The 15,401-nt window shown below is 44.6% G+C and overlaps 1 protein-coding gene across 2 annotated transcripts in view; it reads left to right on the top strand.

Annotated features, from left to right (window-relative positions):
• FOXN1 (forkhead box N1) overlaps positions 1-15,401 on the top strand; it is a 358,297-nt gene that overhangs the window by 300,650 nt on the left and 42,246 nt on the right. For both annotated transcript variants that reach the window (XM_068270164.1, XM_068270163.1), the window contains exon 7: positions 6,371-6,823. In XM_068270164.1, coding sequence (XP_068126265.1) covers positions 6,371-6,823 — 453 coding nt within the window. The remainder of the gene's footprint in view (positions 1-6,370; positions 6,824-15,401) is intronic.

Genomic DNA, 15,401 nt, shown 5'->3' with positions numbered 1-15,401 from the left:
GTTCAAGAGGAGGAAGAAGTAGCCAAACACCTATTAAATGTATGAATAGATAGATAGATGGATAGATAGATAGATAGATAGATAGATAGATAGATAGATAGATAGATAGATAGACACAAATATTATTTAACTGACCTCTGCTAGAACCTTCAGTCTAGCTGAAACACATAACATTGATATGGAGCATTATCTGGAAGACGACTTCTGAAGTGGAATGCATAGTACATGTATACAGTATGCACAGCCTAAGGCACCTCCTGGCTGAAAGTTGACCTTCACATGGAGGAATATTCTTTGCTTTTATTTAGCTTTTTTGGTGAGATCAGGCAGCTCTATAGCTATTCTTATACAGTAGAATGACTTTACAGTAAACTCCAAGGGACAGGGCAAAGTAGTTTACTATATCAAAAGTTTACTTTATCAGAAATTGTCATACAAGCACATAAAGTATACTATAGTGCTGTATCTGAAATTAAATCAATAGTTGGAAGTAATTTTTCTGTTCACTGCTTCAGCAAGCGAGAGGTCAAAGAAGGTTGCAGCTTGACACCCACTAGGTCCCAAGCAACTGCCTAGGTTGCCTGGTGGATGATTCTGCTCTGGGAGGCAGTGTGTTGGTGGGCATGTTCTGGTTGAATCTACATCTGATGTCTATTTCTAGTGGTAGTCGTGTTTCTTTTCTCTTCTATGGTCTCAGACTAACGCAGATACTGGTCATGCTTTCTGCTCCTGCTTTGCAATAAACCAAATAGCGGACTGGCTATTTCACTGCCGATTAGTTGTAAAATGTCAGTTTCTCTTTAAGTGCAATAATTTTGCAACCTAATTCTCGATTAGATTCATAACGTACAAGATTGTGAGATTTCTGTGTAAAACTGATCATAAACTGGAAGCCATATTTTAATTTATTCAAAGATAGTACATACACTGCCTTAGGAGCCTCTTGGCTGGAAGACGACCCGCACTTCTAGGAAAAGGGGTGTTTTTTCTGTTTGCTTCAAGTTGCAGATGAAGTGGGATATACATATCTGTATAAATATATTATACGTGATACAAGATAAGGCAAATCAGAATACATTAAGGAATGCAGCACTGCTTTGGGGTTAAAAAAAAAAAAAGAAAAGAAGCATTTTAGAAGGATGGAAGTAATATTATCGCGCACTACACAGGAACATTCCATTTTTTACCGACTCTACAGCGTGCATGCAAGAAGGGCGCTGGGGAAATTAGGTGCTGGAAATAGGCGCTAGTAGAATATCGACTATTGGTAAAATATTCTACTATTGGGCAGTGGTAATTCCGATAGTAAAATATCTGTAAATGTTATCAATATTTTGCTAACACTAAACCTATCCCTAGTCCCACACAGGTTCTTCCCCCATCAGAGGCGGGACAAGGTCCTCCAGCACCCAAGGCTGGGACACCAAAGTGCGCCCCTCCATCCCTGCCACCCCAGCCGTCACACACTGATTGCTATTAGACTAAGAGGTGCCACAGGGCCCACAACCTCCCCAACACCTTAATATCTAGTTATCTGGCTGCAGTCACTGCTATGTATCCCCTTTTCTTATTTCTTTCTGCTTCAAACACATTTAGGAATGACAGCTGAATGAATTGTGCACCTGCTCCTACACTGCACCCTGAGGCTGGAGCCTCTCCAGCCTATGCCTCGGCCCGGCCCTGTCCCCCATCAATGCCTAACCCTAACTGATCCCCCCACCAATGCTTACCCCTAACTGACCCTCTCCTCATGTCTAATCCTGCCCTCCCCAACACTGCAAACCTGACAACATCTGTGCCGCCTTTGCTGCTATTTATGTAAACTATCGGGTGCCGTGAAAGCATCCTATAGGCACCCATGTTAATTGCGGCTATAAAAAGCAATTTTGACCCCAGATTCACCAAAATATCCCTTTACAGCAGGTACAAATTTCTCTTTGTAGCCGAAATTGACATGGGCGCCTAGGGAGCGCCCAAACTTTCACCGCTCCTCCAGCACTCAAATTTCCCATTTTTTTGAACATCACATCCATAAAAAAATTGATACATCTTATCAGTGCTACATGAATGATTTTGTAATTTGCTGCCGTTAAAATTATACTTTGTATATCTGTCTGCAACTGCTGGAAGTTTCTAATTCTGTTAAAAACTATACTTTTTTTTAAACCATGGTAACAGCATATGGTTTGGACTACCGAACATTCTCAGCTCTTTGTGTCATTGGACGATGGTGTCCACAGAAGTGTATGCAAATTAGGAAAAAGATTCTGGCTTCTTAGTACATCTGGATTAGCACAAAAAACAGTATTGGAATAGGGAAGGAAGGAGCACACATGTGTGGATGTCAGGGACAGGGACACATCTGTGGGCATGCTTGGAATGTCCCGATTTTCTCATAATTATTTCCTCTCTTATGACTGATTGCTAGGAAATTATTGCTCTGCAATACAAGGCAAGCTCCAGAACACAGTATGTATGTTTGTGTTATACAGACTGGTAAAATGCTTGCAGCCTATATACCGTAGCTGATCTGGTGAGGATTGCTCTCTGTCAGCAAAAGTGGTGTTACATTTTAATTATAGCCCAATTACCTGGAGGAACAGAAAACGGTTGGCCAAGAATCCAGCATGACTCAACTCACCTGAAAACGCCTAACTAAGATACATCACTGTTTGGGAACTCATATTACAGGGGTGCACATTACTGGAACAATGGCCCAAGAACCAAGCCTGGTGCTAGTGGCATACAGCATGATGAGATTCTAGAAGTCAGGACCTTGTTGTTTCCTGTCACAGCTGTACCATAGCTGCCACCTGTCCCTTTTTTGGAGGTACAGTGCCTCTTTGAGAACTAAATCCCTCTGTCTCTCTTTCTTCCTCATTTGTCCCAGTTTTTCGGATTGATGCAGGTTAGCGGGTTAACGAGTTTACATGAGTTAGTGGGCACGCCCGAGTGTTTCTGATGGATCATAACAATGATTTTAGAAGATCGACTGTCCATGGGATTGTATCATTAATGGCCACCTTTTTTAAAAGTTGAATTTTGAGTTTTCAAGTATAACAACATAACAGAACATCCCGGCCTTTCCCAACCCCCTTCCCCCACCCATTAGATCAGTTCAATGGGCAAGCAGAAGAAAGAGCCCTTAGAACCTGATGGTGTTGCCAAACAATGTGACCACCTATAGTGATGTAAACCACGTCAAACAGTTATCCTGTCATACTACAGAGCTGTCCAGAACATCATGCGAGGCCAAATAATCAATCCACCTTTTCCAAGTCTGATCAATTTTAGAGGAGCAGTTACAATTAAGATAGGTAAGTTTGTACCTCGTCATGGCTTTGTTCAAACATTTGACCCAATTAGAGGCCGACGGAGGTTAAAGTGGATCCGAGATGAACTTTTACTCATTGCATAATTGTGTTCCTTTCCTATTGTTTATAAGGCATTCCTCAAGCCAAATACTTTTTTGTTTTTGTTTTAATACTCTAATTAAAAAAAGCCTCACCCACAGTTTTTCAGAGAGCCTTGGCAGTAGCAAGCTGGCGCGCACGCAAGGGGGTGTTCCGGGTGTCTGGAACCACCCCCCGCACCTAGACCGGAAGTGCCTCCGGAATCTGAGCAGCGGCAGCCACTGAATATAGTGCAGCTGCCGCCTGCTCATGTGTGTGCGCAGCAGGGGGGCCCGGGGCCCGCCAGCCATGTGGGGGGGAGTGCTGTCACCCTCTCGATTGAGGGACCCCCCAGCCAGATATACTACTTCTTCCCCGCAGTCTCCCGGAGGCAGAGTAGGGCTACGGCAAGATGGCTGCCGAAGCCCTGCTCTGGAGACTATTTGTGTCTCCAGTACAGGGCTTCGGGAGCCATCTTGTCATAGCCCTGCACTCTGCCTGTCTGCACGGGAGATGTGCTGCTGCAGGAGGACTTGGGGAGCTGCACGCCAGATGCCGGGAGAGGAGGAGACTTCTTTCTAGTTTCTAGTTTCTGCTGCCCACATTCTGATTTTCAGGTGTCTGCTGCCCACATTACGATTTTCTGGTACCTGCTGCCCACATTATGATTTTCAGGTGTCTGCTGCCCACATTACGATTTTCAGGTGTCTGCTGCCCACATTACGATTTTCTGGTCACTGCTGCCCACATTGCGATTTTCTGGTGCCTGCTGCCCACATTGCGATTTTCTGGTCACTGCTGCCCACATTGCGATTTTCAGGTGTCTGCTGCCCACATTACGATTTTCAGGTAACTGCTGCCCACATTACGATTTTCAGGTGACTGCTGCCCACATTGCGATTTTCAGGTGTCTGCTGCCCACATTACGATTTTCAGGTGTCTGCTGCCCACATTACGATTTTCAGGTGTCTGCTGCCCACATTACGATTTTCAGGTGTCTGCTGCCCACATTACGATTTTCATGTGACTGCTGCCCACATTACGATTTTCTGGTCACTGCTGCCCACATTGCGATTTTCAGGTGTCTGCTGCCCGCATTACGATTTTCAGGTGTCTGCTGCCCACATTACGATTTTCAGGTGTCTGCTGCCCACATTACGATTTTCAGGTGTCTGCTGCCCACATTACGATTTTCTGGTCACTGCTGCCCACATTGCGATTTTCTGGTGCCTGCTGCCCACATTGCGATTTTCAGGTGTCTGCTGCCCGCATTACGATTTTCAGGTGTCTGCTGCCCACATTACAATTTTCAGGTGTCTGCTGCCCACATTACGATTTTCTGGTCACTGCTGCCCACATTGCGATTTTCTGATGGCTGCTGCCCACATTACGATTATATATATACACTGGCTGTATGCAGGGGGATCTGGCTTTATACACTGGCTATATGCAGGGGGAGGCATCTGGCTACATACAGTGGGTATATGGGTATATACAGGGGGGGATCTCTGGCTATATATACATATACAGGGGATCTGACTATATACACTGGCTATATATACAAGGGGGATCTGGCGAAATGCAAGGGGGAATGTACTGAACGGGGCGTTATCTGGCTATATACTATAAATGGGGATCATGTGGTTACTTATCCTAACTGGGGGGGGGGGGGGGGCTCATCTGGCTACCTGTGTGATAAATGGGGGTCATCTGGTCACCTATACTAAAGAGGGGTGGGGTAATTTCGTTATCCATAATAAAGGGGGGTTATCTGGCTACTTAATCACTGCCACATTATATATATTTTGGCGAAACACTACTGCATCATGTGTATTTTGTAGGGAAACACTGCGCATTGTGTGTATTTTGTAGAGAAATGCTGTGCATCATCTGGATTTTGTGGGCAAATGCATGCGCGGTAGTGTGCGGCTTGCCAAAAGAGACCTATCAGGAATCCCCCCCTTGAAAATCCTGGATTTGCCCCTGGCAAGGGCTCATGGGAGCTCAGTCTGGGCAGGAGGAGAGGGAGGTATTACTAGCCAGAGTTTTCAAAGGCAGAGGGGAGAAGGGGGAATATGGTTTTTTCAGTCTGAGTGCTGATGGTGCAGATAAGCCTGCCTCTGTGTAATGTTTACAAACAACATGGCTGCTGTCATTGTAACACAGGAAGAAATAATCATATTCTATTAAAGCTGTTTGCAGATAGATATGTTGTGTAAACTATCTTAACTTTAGATAAGATATATATAGACAAGTTACTTGTTATAGTTAGTTCTTCATCTCGGATCCGCTTTAATGTCCACCTTCGCTATCATCAAAAGCCTTCATCCATATAAACAGTCAAATTAAACTTTTTTTTTCTGCAATTGTGCTGGCAATTAAATTCAATGGGGAAAAAGGTGGTTGCTTAGTGGTGGTCAACTTATCATACAGGCGAGGGTAGCCATATTCTTTGGTTATGAGCTCCTCTATATTCTTATGCCCATATCCTATTAACTTATCTACTGATTCATCTAAACATGCAGCTTACTAAAGAAAAGCCACATATATTTGAAACAAGCCAATTAACTTCCCACTACATGTGTTTGCATGCAAAATCTTGCTACGCAAAAACACAAAAAATGTACATGCAGTAGAAACATGGCTTAAAAAGCGGGCAAAGTAAAAGTTCTGCTGTCATGGCACCCCAGACTAAAGCTCAACACACACCATACAATCTTGGTTGTACAGATCTACCAAATATATGTAGTATAAGGGCCAACAGATTGAAAATACATTGAATGATTGATTGGATAAGCCTTTATACTACATGAAAGTGGTAAGATTGAACAACCAAGATTGTATGGTGTGTGTTAAGCCTAAGACTTATATGATTTATATCAAATGAACAATATTCAAGCCAAACTTGAGGTTTTGGGCCAACAGTATGCAATGTTGATGCAAGCTTATACTAATCTGAATATATCTTATTATTTTAGGACAGTTACGGAGGCCAAAACCATGATTCTGACAGTCAGCCTGAAAGGAAAAGCTCAGAGTCATCTATGAGTCCTGACCTTTCTCTATCCCCCCAAGAACATATTCCAATTAACTTCCCAAGCAAAGCATCTCCCAATGAGGGCTACAGGAGATACAGTTGTGATGACCCTACTGAAAACTCCTATGGAAAATACGTCAAAGGAAAACACCAATTCCATCCTTACAAAAGACAGTTCACTGATGTGTTCCCTGAAACACTGAATTCTCTGACACTTGGGGATAAAACATTCAAAGGCATAGAGGGAATAGACGGCTTTGACAGTGTATGTGGACCTTCTTGTCCTGAAGATACAGAAACCTTCGCAACTCACATCCCTGATATATCCTCTGAGACAACATGGTGCAATAATCTGCCATACAACTCCAGTCATGATGAAGGATCACAGATAATGGTGAGGTTTATCCTTTGATGTTACTCACAGGTTTTATTGGTATAGAACATTTAATAAATGAGAAGAAACTGTTGTTTTATGTCATTTGTTGTGGATACGTGCAAGTTGCATTGGAATCTCAAAGTTATAGTGTTATTCTCATAATGGTGATAGATTCGCACTTAACCTCCTTAGCGGTAACCCCGTGTGTGACACGGGGTAAGCCGCCGGAGGGTGCCGCTCAGGCCCTGCTGGGCCAATTTAAATAATTTTTTTTTTGCTGGACGCAGCTAGCACTTTGCTAGCTGCGCCAGCACCCCGATCGCCGCCACCGCGCGCCCGATCGCCGCTATCCGGTGCGGCGCGCGGCCCCCCCCCCAGACCCCTGCGCTGCCTGGCCAATCAGTGCCAGGCAGCGCCAAGGGGTGGATCGGGTCTCCCAATGACGGCCTGACGTCGGTGACGTCATCCCGCCCCGTCGCCATGGCGACGGGGGAAGCCCTCCAGGAGATCCCGTTCTTTGAACGGGATTTCCTGATCGCCTATCGCCGGAGGCGATCGGCGGGGCTGGGGGGATGCCGCTGAGCAGCGGCTATCATGTAGCGAACCCTGGGCTCGCTACATGATTAAAAAAAAAAAAATAAGAAAAAACTGCTGCGCTGCCCCCTGGCGGTATTTTTCATACCGCCAAGGGGATTAAAGGACACCTGAACTGAGAAGAATATGGAGGCTGCCATATTAATTTCCTCTTAAAGTGAACCTGAGGTGAAAATAAACTGATGAGATACACATCTAAAAATGACCTTTTTAGATATCTCATTTTTTATTTATTTTTTGTATATTTAAATATTTACTAAGCAGATTGGATGTTTTGTTGTCTCTGGTTAATAATATGTTTTGCCCTCTACATACACCTGTTTATCTCATCATGTCACATATCGCCTTGGCTACACTTTAAATAAAACCAGTTACCTGGCTGTCTTACTAATTCTCTGCCTCTAATACTTTTAGCCATTGAAACTAAACGAGCATGTAAATCAGGTGTCCAGATTCCAGAATGAAAAATAGTCAGAGAGACACTTACTATGACTCTTCGCCCTTTAGCAGCAATAGGTGATTTCTGTATTAGGCAGAAGGGAAGCACTGCAGCAGCTCTCAGATACCCCCAATCACGGATTCGAGTGATCACGAATTTGACTCTGCCCACTTACAAATTGACTCATGATCACGATCATGAGGAGAAACGGATATCCGGCTCGAGTGCAGTTTTGAGTCGAATAACCGCATGTAATCACGAAGCACAAGTCGGTGTTCGTGATTAAAAACCCGCCGATTTTAGCGGTTAATAGCAAAACCCCCTTACATGCTAGAAACACCAAATGTGCGATGTGCTATGGGTGCTCCAGGGTGACAGCATAGATGAGTGCTATAGGTGCGGTGGGCGGGGAGGAGAGCAGAGCTGGGAGCCGCGGAGGACAGAGAGTGAGATGAAGCTCTGCTATACTTAGTATGGCAGAGCTAAAGCATCTTTTAATTTGGTTCCAAGGCTCCCCATTGGTCTGTAAATAGACCAATGGGGAGCCTTGGAGCCCAATTCAAAGATGCTTTGAGCTCTGCTATACTTAGTATAGCAGAGCTGTCGGCGGGGACTGGGAGCGGTGGTGTGTGGCTGTGGCCGGCGGAGATCTGCAATGAACATGTAACAGAAGGTTGCAAGATAGAGGATATTGGCGTGGGACCTTTTCTGAGGATATTGGCGTGGGAACATTTTTAAGTTATAGGTAAGTATTTCTGGTTAACCCCCCTGGCGGTATAATTCCCGCGGCTGCGCAGCCGTGGGAGGGTTTTTTTCGCCATTTTTTTTTTTAGCATGTAGCTAGCCTAGCGCCCCCTCCCCGCGGCGTCCGCCCGTCCCCTCCGATTGCCGCCGGCGCCGCTTGCCCATAAGGAAATCCTGTTCTGAACGGGATTTCCTTGAGGGCTTCCCCCGTCGCCATGGCGACGAATGGAGTGACATCACAATGTCACGGACATCGTGACGTCACAGGGAGTCCCGATCCACCCCATAGTGCAGCCTGGCGGCGATTGGCCAGGCTGCGCAAGGGGTATGCAGGGGGGGGGGGGCTGTTTCCGCGGCGGGTATCGGCGCATCGGCAGCGGCGATCAGAGCAAACACGCAGCTAGCAAAGTGCTAGCTGCGTGTTTGAAAAAAAAAATTATGTAAATCGGCCCAGCAGGGCCTGAGCGGCACCCTCCGGCGGCTTACCCCGTGTCACACACGGGGTTACCGCCAAGGAGGGGACTTTTCTTGTGGTTTATGTAAATGGGTAAGGGGTACTTTGTACCCCTATACTCATTTCTCATGGGAGGGGGGCAGGCATCTAGGGTCCCAGATGCCACTATGAGCCCCTGTCGGCGAACCCACCTCCTCCATGGATTGGACAAGGGCTCCGGGGGAGGGGAAGGCTTGGCCACCCCTCCCCCAGAGCCCCCCCATACCATGGACTTTTGCGGGCTGGTAAAGCTCAGGGTGCGGAGCTCGACTCGGCCGAAGCTCCGCATTCTGGCTATCCCAGCCTGCATGGGGACAAGGGGTTAAAAACGCTCGGGAGAGGGGACTCCATGTGGTGTTTTTTTATTTCCCACCCTCTGAACATAAAAAAAATCCCTGGCCAAAGCGTTGCGGCTTCAGAGTGGTTTACCAGGAGGTCCGTACGCACTGCGCTGGAAACTCCGTCATAAAATGAATTGCTCTTTCTTTTGATATATGTAAATTTACACTCCAGTTAGGTTTGCTTCATTAAATGTCATTTACCGAATTTAAATGTATACTTTTTTCCTTTGAAACATTAAAATCGATTCTCTCTCTCTCTATAAGGTCTTTTTGAAAAAAATGTTTTCCTCTTGTTCCCACTGTTCTTCTTAACATATCTTGCAAAGTTGGTGTTTCTAGCATGTAAGGGGGCTTTGCTATTAACGGCTAAAGTCGGCGGGTTTTGATTCACGAATATAGACTCATGATCACAAGTAATTTGTGATGAGAAAAAGTTGTTTACTTATGTCTGTATATTTTTAAAACATACCGTATGTGCTAATATTGGTATTCAACAAAGAAAATCTATTGCAGCCTTGCTAGGGCTAAACACAAATCCTGGAACCCATCAGGGCTAAACACAAATCCTGGAACCCATCAGGGCTAAACACAAGTTCTGGAATCCATCAATCTTTGCAAAACAGTTGGAGTAGTGGAGTTGAGGGTTTACATTATCCTTGTTTATCCTCTCTCTCATTTGACTCGGCATTGGTGCAGACATCAAATAAGACATCAAGGGGGAGGGTACTTCTGTCTTCCACAGATGTGCAGGGCCGGTTCTAGTCTTTTTGCCACCTGAAGCAACACATTGCGAGGATGCCCCCCAACATGTCAGTGCAAAGCCAGACCAGAGAGGGTAGATACATCGGGCTGTGCATTGCAGGCACTGGCACTATGTTTACCTACCTCTGCTTCCTCCAAGACAGCATCTCCTCCATGCTGGCCCACTCTCAGCAAATTAGTGATGGGATCACTGGCCACACGTGAAGTTCTGCTTCCTCTCCGACTACAGCTGCACCTCATGTGACCCGGCAGCACATGACAGGTCACATGAGGCACCGCGGTAGCCATGGATACAGGATGCTGGATGGGCGATAGGAGATGCATCGCTGGAAAGCTGAAAACCGTTGAGTGAGCAGCGCCGCGCATCTGGGGGGGGGGGGGGAGATGGAGAGTGCGAGGAGAGAGGTATTTGAAGAGGGGAGGCACCTCTTGCTGCCCTCTAAATGTTGCCGCCCTGAAGCAAATTATTCATGTTGCTTCATGGAACAACCGCCCCTGCAGATGTGTAGTGCTAAAACAGGATGCATCATGAGAGTGGGGACTGGTAAGTAAAGTTGAATGGAAGACAGCCTTGGCCTTGCCTTTGCTCTGAGCTTAAAAAATACTTGTACATGACAATGCTCAGCCTAAAATGTTGTATTTCATTGTTCTGTAAAATTGCTTCCTCCATGTTTCAACTGTGTGGTGTTGGAAGATGTTTCTGAACTAGAACCCTTGTCTGTTATTCTTTCATGTTAATTTCTCTTTATGTGACTTCATATAAAACTCTTTTGTGCTTTATATCAGCTAGCTTTGGACTCTGCTGGTGGATAGATGGCGATTCTGGTATTTCTGCATCTCTTGGGGCAAGTATTAAGGGTTCTTTCTCTGGTGAGCAGGAGGTGACTGTGTGGAATGGCATGGATTGATTTAAACCTAGACATGCAGGAAAATGTACCAAACCTTAATATAAATCCTTGTAGCACAATATATTATGTACTAGTAAGTGCAGCCCTAATAGAACCTACTACAGATAAGACCACATTTAAAAAGAGACAGTGTATCTTGCAAACGTTGTTATGCTACTAGTTTTTGTTTCTTAAAGCAGGGTAGTCAGCCGTAAAATTGAATTCATTTACCCACTGCTCTGTGTTTATTATGTAACCTACATTCTGTCCCTGCATTACAAGCATTCCAATATAATCATAAATGTGTCTGCTGCAATGAATCTTATCTCAATCAGCCTGCCTCTATTCAGGTACATTGCCAGGGAGAGGGAAGCTTGTTATTTCCCCTCCCAAATTCCTGCTCCTCACTGATTGGCTGAGGGCAGTTAAGTGTGACACGAGGCTGAGAAGGGAAATACACCTCACCCTTCTGCAGAAGCTGCTGAAATACAATCTATGCTGTGCTCACGTGTTCACAAAGCAAGCTAGATATGACCGTGTACTATCTAGTACAGAACTCGGTGGGAAGGAGGGCTGGCAATACATACATACACCATTTAAGACAGGAGAAAAAAAAAGAGTAAGGGAGGAAATTACATCAGGATTGGCTTCAGTCACAGGCAGTAGATATGGAAAATACCTGGAATAGTTTTCTCTTTATTTAGTATATAAGATTCACTGAAATCAAAACATGGACAATACAATACATATTTTAAGTAAGTAGAACAAGTATTTATTTATTTATATATGTGTTTTATTTCCTAGGATAGTATGGCTGTCCCAGCTGCTTTAAAGCAGAACTCAAACCAAAAGTGTAACTTTACCTTGTGGCATCTGTATAATAAAAGCACAAGGTTGCCCTAAAGCACCTGTGGCTCTCTCTAATAAAATGCAGAGTGTTCTGCTGGTCCAAGGTGCAGCTAAAACACCATGGGCTCCAGTGCAAATATTGCAATGGAGCCCCCTCGATACCGCTCCCCATCACTGCCCAGCAGAAGTAATGCCTCCCTATGTGTACTCTATATAACAAGTACGGTACTGTGATCATGTCATGTACCAGCCATAGACAGCACATCCACAATGTTCTCACCCATCAAGTGCAACCATCATGTTATTGTGCTTCCACCCCCACAAACAGTGCAGTAAACTCTATACTACTATAAGTGCAGTCATGTCTACCACATAGGAAAACCACTGATTCTCTCCTATAACGAATGAAAACATGTGCCTCCAAAGCAAGTGCAGCTATTATGCCCTACCAATAAGTGACTGCAGGCATGCTTCCCCTGTAATCAGTGTTGCCTCCTCCTTAATAACTGCACTGATGTCTCCTCTGCAAGTGCAACTATATCTCCCCTGTAATGAGTTCAGCCATTTCAGCTATAAAAACATCAGCATATGAAAAGTAATAAGTTCCACCCATGTCTCCCCTATAATGTGTGTAGCCATACCCCACCCCCAAAATTAGCACAGACAGTTCCTCTCTATAACAAGTGTATTCATGCCCGCCCGTTATTATTATTATTTATTGGATTTATATAGCACCAACATATTACACAGCACTGTACATTACATAGGATTACAGACAATGAGAACAGGGGTGACACAATACAGGTAATAGGCAATAGATACAACAATACAGGTAATAAGCAATAAGATACACAACACAGGTAGTAATACAATAATGCCTAATAAGTCATTTCTTAGATATAACAAAATCTCAGGGGCGTAACATCAACCCATGAGGCCCCCCTGTAAAATTGTCATGGGGCCCCCTGGAATGAAAACTTCTCCCCAATGTACCCACTCTCTGTCGCCCCTCCCCAGTACACACTTGCCCTTAAGAGTAGGGAACCAGAGATGAACGATTCACACAAAATAAACATATCAGTTGATAGCTTGTAAAGAATAAATGCTCTACCCGATAATTTCGCCACTCTGGTGTGCCTTTTTGAGTGCTTTTTATCCATTATTGCTCCAGGAAATATCCAATATGGCCGCCGGCTCATATTCCTTCTGTTTCCAGGTTATGAGGTGTTCTGGATGTGCTGTCTAGGCTATATGAGACTATAGACAAGAAGGGCTGCTGTAGGCTTTCATCTGTGTGCTTTCAACTTCATATTCTGGTATGCTTTGTGGCTGCCTGTAGGAAGTGTCTCTCATAGTAATGAAACTGCATACAGTAGATAATAATGATGACTGGCTGCACAGACAGAGCACACAGATCACACAGCCACACTTGTCTGTTAGACAGAGATTTTTCCTGCAGCAGCAGCCCCCCCCCCCCCCCCCCCCCCATCTCATCACAGCTCTCAGTATGTAAAGCATGAAATTTGAGCCAGGAGGGGGAAGGCTTGGGCTTGAAAAGACTCCACAGAAGAGAGTGACTCAGCTACAATGATTCCAGGTCAAACCTCGACTGAATAGTCGGTGGATTCTTATCACAGTTGATAACAGATAGATTAGACTGAGAAGAATAAAACTAAAAGCAGGGTAGGTGTTTACTGTCATGTTCCCACTGATAAATGTAATAAAATACATGAGGGTGCTTCATCTCTGGTTCTCTTTAAGAGTTATAATTATCTATAGGCAGGTACTCTTTAGGCTTTGTCTCTCCTATCCATCTCCCTCTCTCCCCAAAACGCGAGTGACGTGACATGACATGCAGCAAGAGAGGTAGATGGGCATCAGTGAGGAAGCCTGGAAAAGATTATCTGACAATCAGGATACTAGCATTCAGGGCAAGATCAACAATATCAGTTTTGAATATAGATTGTGTTAAATTGGAGGTTTGTATATATTTTGCAATATTTGAGGCTGGAGTCCAGCTTTAAAGTCCAGAATATCACACACCTGCAGTACAAGTTTACGACAGAATTCAAATACCAACAGATGTTTGAATGTTTGCTAAGGAAAATGTTCATGTCCAATAATGTATGCCCCAAGGCAGGAACCCGTAGTATCATCGGTATAAAATCCAGTCCTGCAACTAAAACAGAGTGATTGTACAGCCTGGCTACTGGCTTGTGTTTGTGATTCAATCCAATCTATCCATGCCTACCACATGCTCTGACTCCTCATCTTTGCATGCTTCCAAGCTTCATGCTGGATGTCTATTTCATCTCTGGCCGTCACGTTAACACACCTTGGTAATCTGGGCATGAACAATATACCACAAAATAAGTCACATGTGCATCTTTTTCTCAGTAGTATTATGGACTTACAGTGAACCTTACGTGATAATAAACTGCTGAGATAAACAATTCTGTCTGTCCTCCTATTCCCATGTTTTGTTTAAAAACTTAAAAAATGTTTTGCCTCTACTCAATGACACAGTCATTCCCTGTCTGAGAGAGCTAAAATATATGAACTATTGACCTTTTTATATATAGCCCCTGCAGTCAGTAGCTATTATCTACCAGGGAAGAGTTTTATGGCTGTAATTCCTTATCAGTGAGGGTTACACTATAGTACAACTAGGTCCTGACTGGAGAGAAACTACTGTCAGTTGCATAGCTGAATGGTTCACTCTTTCAGGCAGAAAAATAAAACCACAACACAGTCTAGGTATATGTATGCTTGCAACTGTGCATACACATGTCTATCTCATAATGTCACGTGTCACTTAAGGTTCACTTTAAAATACACAGTGCTGTACTCTACCAATTCTTCATTGCAAGTTTGCTAATAATATATGATAAGACAAGAAAGTTTAATACAATTGGATGGAAACATGGCTCCAGTTTCTGGCAGTCAAAGCTCTGCATGAAAGGAATAGTACATTTTGGCGGAATAACTTTTATTCATAAGCATGCATAAACCTGCTTATGTAAGTACTAGACATTAGAGGATTAATAGGCAGGGCCGGGCCGAGGCATAGGCTGGAGAGGCTCCAGCCTCAGGGCGCAGTGTAGGAGGGGGCGCAGAATTCATTCAGCTGTCATTCCTAATTGTGTTTGAAGCAGAAAGAAATAAGAAAAGGGGATACATGGCAGTGACTGCAAGCCAGATAACTAGATATTAAGGTGTTGGGGAGGTTGTGGGCCCTGTGGCGTCTCTTAGTGTAATAGCAATCAGTGTGTGACGGCTGGGGTGGCAGGGATGGAGGGGCGCACTTTGGTGTCTCAGCCATGGGTGCTGGAGGACCTTGTCCCGGCTCTGTTAATAGGGAATTGTTTTATCCAAGCAGACACTAATAGGCTAACTAATTAACCACTTGCCGACCGCGCACTCATACCGCGCGTCGGCAAAGTGGCAGCTGCAGGACCAGCGACGCAGTATTGCGTCGCCAGCTGCA

Source organism: Hyperolius riggenbachi, chromosome 2, assembly GCF_040937935.1.
Source record: "Hyperolius riggenbachi isolate aHypRig1 chromosome 2, aHypRig1.pri, whole genome shotgun sequence".
NCBI classification, from domain to species: Eukaryota; Metazoa; Chordata; class Amphibia; order Anura; family Hyperoliidae; genus Hyperolius; species Hyperolius riggenbachi.
This window is presented reverse-complemented; position numbering and strand designations above follow the sequence as displayed.